General features: G+C 39.6%; 1 protein-coding gene across 9 annotated transcripts; it reads right to left on the reverse strand.

Annotated features, from left to right (window-relative positions):
- Positions 1–1,198: 1,198 nt before the first annotated feature.
- LOC129155664 (gypsy retrotransposon integrase-like protein 1) lies at positions 1,199–6,750 on the reverse strand. 9 transcript variants are annotated; one of them, XM_070547899.1, is made up of 13 exons: positions 4,986–5,103; positions 4,825–4,872; positions 4,652–4,732; positions 4,508–4,588; positions 3,692–3,752; positions 3,528–3,578; positions 3,415–3,459; positions 3,269–3,333; positions 2,967–3,090; positions 2,798–2,827; positions 2,427–2,580; positions 2,203–2,313; positions 1,199–2,057 (listed from the first exon to the last, which is right to left on the reverse strand). In XM_070547899.1, coding segments are annotated over exons 2-13 (906 nt in total). In that variant the 5' UTR covers positions 4,827–4,872; positions 4,986–5,103; the 3' UTR covers positions 1,199–1,956. The 9 variants fall into 9 exon arrangements, 6 of the variants coding, with proteins under 6 accessions (XP_070404000.1, XP_070404001.1, XP_054591462.2 ...); XR_011518251.1 differs by lacking the exons at positions 1,199–2,057; positions 2,203–2,313; positions 2,427–2,580; ... (1 more) ...; positions 2,967–3,090; positions 3,269–3,333 and adding exons at positions 5,281–5,408; positions 5,516–5,792; positions 6,025–6,183; ... (1 more) ...; positions 6,533–6,610; positions 6,690–6,750 and having other exon boundaries at positions 3,414–3,459; positions 4,986–5,105; XM_070547900.1 differs by lacking the exon at positions 4,508–4,588.
- Positions 6,751–8,932: the final 2,182 nt, after the last annotated feature.

Here is an 8,932-nt window from a genome sequence, read left to right on the forward strand (position 1 = left end):
ACAGAATCATTTTAAATGTTAATAGGGGAAGACTGCAGGAGGGAGCGGTAAAATACAGGGGGTCCCAGCAAAAACAAGAAACTACGAGTCTGATGAAACCCGCTGGTTTTCCATCAGGCAGTCACGGGGCAGCTCCAGCGACCGAGCTCAGTCCGGTGTCGGTGTCGGTGGTGTCGCTACCCGATCCGTACCGGAAACCCGATCGGTACCACGCATGCGCGAAAGACGTCTACTTCCGCTCGAAACATTTTACGGTAGTTACGGGTCAGAGTATCTGTTAAGATGTTAAAAAATAATAAGTATCTATTAAAATGTTTGCAATAGTGAAACCTTTCAATATAATGTAGATAAAAATGAAAAAAAAAAGAAAACGTCGGACCATACAGATCGGGTCTACCTGATCCGTACCGCGCATGTGCAGATGTTCTATTCTTCTTGTGATCCGTTCAATGGCAGTTTACTCCGCAGTGTACGAGGATACTGCCACTTGCTGACCGAGCGAATTAGCCCGATTGTAAACTAAATTTGCGTTGTTACAAATCGTGTTTTAAATGCGTGTTAAATTTGATTTAGTGTGTTTATGCTTGTATGTGTGGAGACGATTGATTTGAACTATCTTGATGTTCTGTTGATTATGTCCACTGTAAATTGTCAGTAAACACTGGCTGATTAGTCTTCAGGTAACCTATTACATGTTTGTTTTTTCTCCACACAATAGGTTATATTTTCATTTAAAAGCTGAAAATGTGTCACTGTGATACAGCAGATATTCTTAATTTGCACTACATGTCCTATGAATGTTTTCCAATATGAAATGTAATATATTCTTGCACAAAAGCCAATTTGGCTCATCACCTAAAATTTGTTTACTTTCTACTTTTGTGTTAGATTTCTTAGTTTGCCACTTTGTCTTGAAATAACTTAATTCTTTGTAATACCATAGTGATCATTTTCACAATGTTGCAAAATTAATGTTTGAAAATAGTTTCTCAAGGTATTCATAGGTTAAACATGTTAAATACAGATTTAACTACACTCATGTTTATATCCATATAAAATAACACAGGACCACTTTATAATTTCCACAGGTTTACTGTAATAATGCGGAACACAAACAACAGATTACAAGAGCACGAACAACAGAAAAAGGATTGAGAGGATGGTTACAACTCAGATTATTTGAATAAGGAGACACATATTGATGGAAATAAAGCTTTTTATTTTCAGCGTGTCCTTTCTGGCAGTGTGGTACTCTGAGTACCAGGTACAAGCCCAACAGATTCACTTTCTCAAACAGAGTGTGACAGTGTGTGTCCTGTCACAGTGTCCCGATTGATCATGCACCCTGGCTACTTGGCCAAGGGGATGTCCCTTTGGCTGACTGGTTAGAGCGTATGACTCTCACCCGGGAGTCTGGGGGTCGAATCCCGCCCGGGCCCTCGTTTATCCAGCTTGCCACAAGAGCATTACAGTTTTTGCTCTAGAACTCCAAGAAGAATGATCAAAAACTCTCACAAAGAAAAACAGGCATCAAAACACAAACCAAGATGTGGGAGAACCACTGATGGGGAACCTGGTCACTACAACCAGGGTGGTGTGTGTGTGTTCTTGTACATACTACATACTGAGGACCATTTTGACCACTTTCCCTACAAAGTGAGGACATTTTTTGGTCCTCGCTTTTTTTAGAAGCATACCAGAAGCTTACTATACCAGTTAGAGGCATAGTGTGAATTAAGTTTTAGTTAAGGTTAGGAAAAGATCAGCGTTGGTTATGGTTAGGGTTGGGGTATGGGTTAGGCATGGTGAAATCACAAAAATGAATGGAAGTCAATGAAGGGTCCTCACTATGATAGAAAGACAGACGTGTGTGTGCATGTGTGCGTATGTGTGTGTGTGTGTGAGTGTGTGTGTGTGGTTGTGTGTGGAGACGGGGGCGGCGACAGAGCAGACACATTAACTGTTCATTTGGCTGCAAAAGTGGCTGCAGTAGCCTGGGAGCATCTCCTCCGAGTAAAGTGCCCTTAGTTCTCCTCTTTTTCCTCTGCCAACGTATCCTGTAATAAAAAATTATACATATATATATATACATCAACCAGAGAAGAATAGGCTCCAAGTGGTATGGTTTTCATGATGTCATGCATCATTGAGATTTTTATTGTATGTAATGACAACAATATAAGATTATAGAGTGTTGCATACCTCCGGGGCAGTGTTTGTACTGGTCTCCACATTGAAGGCAGATCTCAATAGAATACATATTAAAGTACTGTTCTCTGTACTTTTCTGAGAACCTGCTCCATGTGCAAACACCTGTGGAAAGCAGAAGTATAAAAACAAAATTACGTTTACATACCATCAGTGAAAAACGTGACAACAGCAACAATAACTGTGTATATAATTTCATTATTTACTGAAGCCCTCACTGTGAAGCCACTTGAAGTGTGCTCGTCTTCTGAAATATTCAGTAGACTCAAGGTCTCTGAACATGGAGCACACCAGAGCCAGTTTGAAGATCGCTGCATCCCCTTCGTGAAGAACAACCTCTTCCAATATGTCCATTAGGACACGTTCTGGTAACTGTAACATTTATGTCAGGTGACAATAGTGAAAATACAAAATTTGTCCACAAAGTTTCCGAAACATGAGGACTGGAAACACATTACATTGAGTAGTGTTTTCATAACTATTACTTCATTCTACTACTGAATAATGTCTCTGAAAGAGCTGCCTGTGACTATAACTACTAATTCAGTTATATAAATAAATTAAAGAAACAGGAAAATAAATAGATTACCTCCAGTATAAGACACCTGTCAGCCTCAGCCTTTAACAGAAAACATGATTATCACATTAGACTGAAATGAAGACTACCACCATGTATGTAAACCTGCATTGTGATGAATAGTCTCAACATTGTGTGGTTCTGTCCTACAAATAGTTATCTGATTGTTGTCCTCTCTCACCGGTCTGATTAGACTTGGTGAAGGCTTGGAGGAGGTTGCCTTTGGTACCCTGAAGACAGGCTGGAGAGTCCCCTGGAGGAGAAGGGATGCTTCTTCTGTCCAGAAGGCAAATCTTTGTCCATGCCTTTAGAAAACAACGCCAGTCTGAATGGACTCTAGTTGTGTACTGCTGCTTTCTTCAGTATGTTCAGTCACAGGGTTTACAGTAAGCCACTTTCACAAACATCTGTTTGACCTGATGTCTTGCTTGAACCAAAGCTGCAAATATGATGGTGCCAGTTTGTCTAAAGTGCCTGCCATACCCCTCAATGCCGAATCTCTCCAGCAGCTGAATACACCACCACAGGCGAATTGCTGGCATTTCCTCCTGAAGACAAATATAATATAAGGTTTATGAAGACTGGACACTGGCACAGATACTTTGGTGGTACTGTCTGAAAAAGCTTACCTCTGTGAAAGATGGTGGAGATGAGGTGCAGATGCAGAGAGCATACTGTAAAGTAAAATCAATCTTTAACATGTTAAAATGTTATATTCAAGTAATGGCAAGACAATTCTCACCATCAGCATAAAGATGCCGCAGCAATTTCCCATGAACTGCTGGGGAAAGAACTGTAAAAAGAAAAATGTTTCATTAAATGAGGAGAGCTGACATGCACCTGCTAGTTGTTAACTGCATTATGATGCACCTGATGAGCTTTCAAACTTTTGCACTGAAAACATACCTCAAGGTCTCTTCCTGTTTTCTCCACCCAGAATCCAGAGTCAATGAAGCCTGCTACTCTCCTGGCATTGTAGAGAACACACACAACACACCAATCAAATGTTTGCCATAAAACAAAAATAAATTCATGTTGTAGGGATGCAACAATACTTTTTCAAACTGATACGATACAGATAATTGGATCCGAGTACTTGTTGATACCAAGTACTAGTGCTAATAATTCTACCACACAATGGAATGGAATGAATCGGAAGGCAGTTTTATTTTCTGCAGTGCTTGTTACAAATAATGGTGAATTAGATTAAAAAAAACATATGAATTAAAATTACCACAAAATTCAAAGTTCAAGTGAAAAATAAACATTTTCTGTGAAAGTTTTGCAGTTTCCACATTTAAAGTATCGGTTCATAGTATCAGTTAACTAAACTATGCATATACAAGTTAATTAGAACAGTATTGGCCTGAATATCAGTATTGGTGCATCCCTATCATGAAGTAGCCTTAGAACGAGGCTGCCTCCCAAACCTTTAAGCCTAAGAACGAGGCTGCTTTTAGACGATCTTTCCAAAGAACACAAGAGGCCATTGAACAAGGCCAGAACAAATTTTCATTTTAGTGTCAACCTAAATGTGGTTCGGTAGAGATCATCTCCAAAACCATCAGGGCGAAGTGAGTCCAGAAACAGTATCTGTCTCTCAGCTACCAATATAGCCTGAAATAGACATGTTAGCATCATCCATGAAAACACAACATGTCAACCTCTGTTATTTTCTATCAGATGAAAAAACACAGAGCAAGAAAGATCAAGGGCACTCACACAGAGCAGATAATGGTCAGCTTCACCTGCCTGCCGACTCCAAGCAGGAAAAAGCAGGATGTCCTTGGACCTAAAGTTTTCCTACATGTATTGGTACAAATTAGTAAACATGCACATGCAGGAGTAAAACCAACAAAAACATACCGGCAAGCAACGCAGCAGGTTGACTTGTGGATCCTTCCAGGTGGCCACGACATAGAGGTCAGCAATGTGAACATCTTTTCCCTAAAGGAAACACACACAAAACAGCAAAATCAATACACAACAACCATTCATGGCTATAACCAAAGAAAAGGTGTACCAGTACGACAGATTACATGTCTTTGTGCAGCTTCCCCCACAATCTTCAGACAAGCGTTCCCGATCTGAAAGAAATAGCAAAAAGCAGTAGAATCAGTTTCATTCACTATTCTTAAAATCTTACATTTCATTATCTTTTCTCTGCAGTGCACTAGACTAAGTAACAAGATGTACTTACAGTAGATTCCATGGACTGTTCCAAACCCAGGCTCCAAAAGTCTTCCCGAGTTAGGCAGATTTTGTCTTCCTTCACAAGGAGTTCTCCTGGAGGTCGGTTTTGGTCCAAGACATATTCCACCTAAATGAAGAGCATTTCATGTGATTTTGCTTCAGTGCAATATAGAAAATAATAAAGATTAAAAGGGCAACTACAAAATAAGGCTGGCATTGTTTCTCATGCTTCAGCAATTCTAAAACTATCATCGACTTTGACTTATTGAGGTTTAACGTGACTGCATAGAAATGTGCCGTACCAGACTGGACTGAAGAGGGTCCAAGTCTTTCTGCCACTTTGCTCCTGGACTGGCATACTGATGATCAATCTGCCATTCAGGAGTCCCATATAAGTGGTCCAGGAGAAACTTCCCATCAGTTGGTGGATCTGATAATATACAAATATGTGGCATGACATACAAACTTAAATCCATTTTTAACATTAAATCAATATTGAACTGTGACTTCTTATTACTTCTCATACTGTATGCTTACTTTTTGATCTGTGGTAGTTCCTCAGCCTGGACACGTTTACCTTCTGGCAAGTTGCTCCCTTCACAATAGTGGCCACCCCCTTTGGTGTGATGCTGGCCACAGTGTACGGTCCCTGGTGATGGCTGGAGAATGCATCTCCCGTGCGTCTCCTTTTTGGATCTCCTGACAAAAGCACGTCATCGCCTGCTTGAACAACACACTGCCTTACTAGCTTCCTTTTCCGTGTTCCAAAGGTCTTCCTCTGGGTGTCCTGTGCCCTCTCAATATTGCGAAGAACCTACAAAAACATTACATGAAAAGCAGAGAGAGAACTATAAATATTTATTATTCACCAGGCCGCCATGGCAATGCTCATTCTGGAAATATAGAAATACAGAAAAGTTAGCTACTAAAGCAGAAAAAATGTTGAATACACAATAAAAAATGAGAACTGTATTAACCACATTTCCCCTTTTTTCCCTTGACAAATCTCCTTTCCCTGTCAGTCAGCCCTCTTCAAATGTACAGACCGTTTCATTCAGAACCGTCATCTCCTCAACTCTTGTGTCGATGTCCTCTTCTGGGTCTGCAACCTCAAAGTCATCGTCCATGGGACAGGCGTTCATCACAGCAGGAAGACGTGGATGTCGGTGGAAGAGCAGGAAATAGGGACTGTGGCGGGTGGAGTGCTGATCACACTAAATCTCTCCATTAATTCATTTTCTCTTGCACTTGTCAATAACTTCTTTTTTTATAAGCTTAAGTTTAAACACATTCTTAAGACGATGCTACACTGTGAAGCAGCGTAAAAGTCATACAAAATGTCAAAATAGGAATACCTGCTTTGCAGTGTTGATGCCGTACACCACAGCAGCAAGGTGAACGTCCCAGTCATCGTGGTTCTGGTTCACGTACTTTCTGAGAGCACGCTTAATGTTCTGGTTGGTCCTCTCATCCCTTGAGTTGTATTGCAGAATAGATAAAGAAGCATGACTGATTTCACATGAGTTACTCAAGGTTAGATATCCAAATGCTAACCTGCCCGTTGGTCTGGGGGTGGTATGCACTGGAAACAGCATGTTTAATATTCAGCATGCTGAAAATGCTGTCGTTGAGCTGCAGTGGCATGAGCAGACTTGGTCTAAATACATCATCTCAAATGTCAAGGTACGACTAACACTTTCACAAATTTTACCTGGTTCACAAACTCCTTTCCTTGGTCAGTGATGATCTTCCTCACCATGCCAAACATGTATAACTTAGATGTCATGACTGCAGAGACCTCAGCAGCAGTCTTGGACTTAAGAGGTTCTGCAATCACCCACTTCGTATACAGATCGGTCATGGTCAGGACATATCGGTTCCCTAGACGTGTTTCTGGGAGTGGTCCAATTAAATCCATGCCCAGCACCTCCCAAGGTTCTTTTACCTGCAGGTCACAGAACTTATCAAGTGAAAATTTAAAGCTAACCTGCAGCAGACAAGCTTATTAACTTGAAAATTAAATGTAAATAGCTTTAAGATGTACCTTGATGGGATGTAATGTTGGTGCCACGGTCTTGATCGGGTCATTCATCTGGCAGCGATGACAACATCTGACCTGAAAGGCGTATTCCAAACAGTATGTCTAGGAAACCCTAAACCAGCTGATGTAAATTGATAATAAAAAAAAGACATAAACTAATGTTGAAATTAAGTGTGCAAGTAAACACATTCAATTATTCAGCCTACAGATGTTTTAGAAAAAATTATGACGACCTGATTTAGCTTCTTCACTCAAATAAGGCCTTTACCCATTCAGCGATGTCCTGGTTCAAAGTTGGCCAGTAATAGCCAGCAACAACCCTGTTTCGGGTACCTCGGACACCATTGTGGTTCCCGGTACCAGGGTTATTGTGGCATTCCATCAAAACAGACTTCTTCTCCTCCTCTGACATGACTACCAGGCGCATGCTCTGCATACTGGGGCCAGTGTAGAAGAGTCTGTTGTCTGGAACAAGATAAAAATGAAAAAAAAAAAAGATGAGAGTTGCTGACTAAAGTAAATTGAAATGTCTGACAGATATTAAAGTTTGAGATCTGCACCAATATGGTACATTTACCTCCAATTGCAATTATCTTTAAAAAAAATATATAGGCTATATATATATATATATATATATATATATATATATATATATATATATATATATATGATATTGTATTTACGATTTTTTAAAATCTAAAATAAGACCACACACCAAGATGTAGACCTATATATAGAGTTTCGATATTACAGACGATGCTACACTGTACACTGATATTACTCGTTACACCATCCTGAATCAACGCAGGCGTCGTGCAACTTTAGAACAATAACGGAGTCTGTACCCTCAAGCAGCAAGGGCAGCTGTAAACCACGATAAAAGATCATCTTTAATTTTCGTACTTACCTTTAAGTCTGTAATTAGGCGCCATTCTTTTTATTTTACGGCGCTTTTGTTCAATCGCCGGAAGCTCTTTTTATTTTACGGCGCTTTTGTTCAATCGCCGGAAGCTCTCCGTTGAGGAGAAAATCATGAATTTCGTTGTAAATGGAGGTATCCATTGTTTAAACGTCCCGCAGTCGGTAACTGTCGCAAAGTTGGCAAAGAGAGGAAGTGACGTAAAATTCGCGCATGCGTGGTACCGATCGGGTTTCCGGTACGGATCGGGTAGCGACAGGTACAAGATCTTTTTTTTTTTTTTTTTTTTTTTTTTTTTTTTTTTTTTTTTTTTGTATTCTTTATTTATAATTGAACAAGATACATATTCTCATTGAGGATTACAGTCTCGTCAATACAACAGCCAAAACCAACAGCTTAGTGAACAACATGACAGCATCTATGTACAACATAAAATAGATATGTGAAAACAAAAGGGACATAACTAAAATAAAAGGGACATTTCCAAAATCGAGACACAAGACAGGGGGTTAATGTAAACACAACGTCCAAATAATACTCCTGCAAGTACAAATACAATCCTGTAGCACCGGAGATAAGAGTCTAATAGTCTAAGACCAAGAGAGATGAGATTTTGTCATAAATTGTAACAAATCGGCCTGATTTTAGATGCTTAAGCGAGGAAAAATATTGTTTAAAGTCATTCATAAATCTGGCAAAGGAGGGTAATAGGTTTTTCCACTTGCTACAGTGAATATGGTATTTCCCAAGGAGAATCACTACATTGATCATATCCGATATAGAAGGAGGCAGATTATCCATGTAGAAAATAATATGATCAACTTCAAATCTTGGAATATTATTAATTTTTAGTGAAATCCAATTATATATTTGCCACCAGAATGTAGTTGATATTGGGCACCAAAAAAAGAGATGATGTAATGTTTCGCAGGCTGAATCACAAAAAGCACACTGCATACTTTCAAATTTGAACCTTCTCTCTAGAAAATCAGCA

This window comes from Nothobranchius furzeri, chromosome 2 (genome assembly GCF_043380555.1).
Source record: "Nothobranchius furzeri strain GRZ-AD chromosome 2, NfurGRZ-RIMD1, whole genome shotgun sequence".
NCBI classification, from domain to species: Eukaryota; Metazoa; Chordata; class Actinopteri; order Cyprinodontiformes; family Nothobranchiidae; genus Nothobranchius; species Nothobranchius furzeri.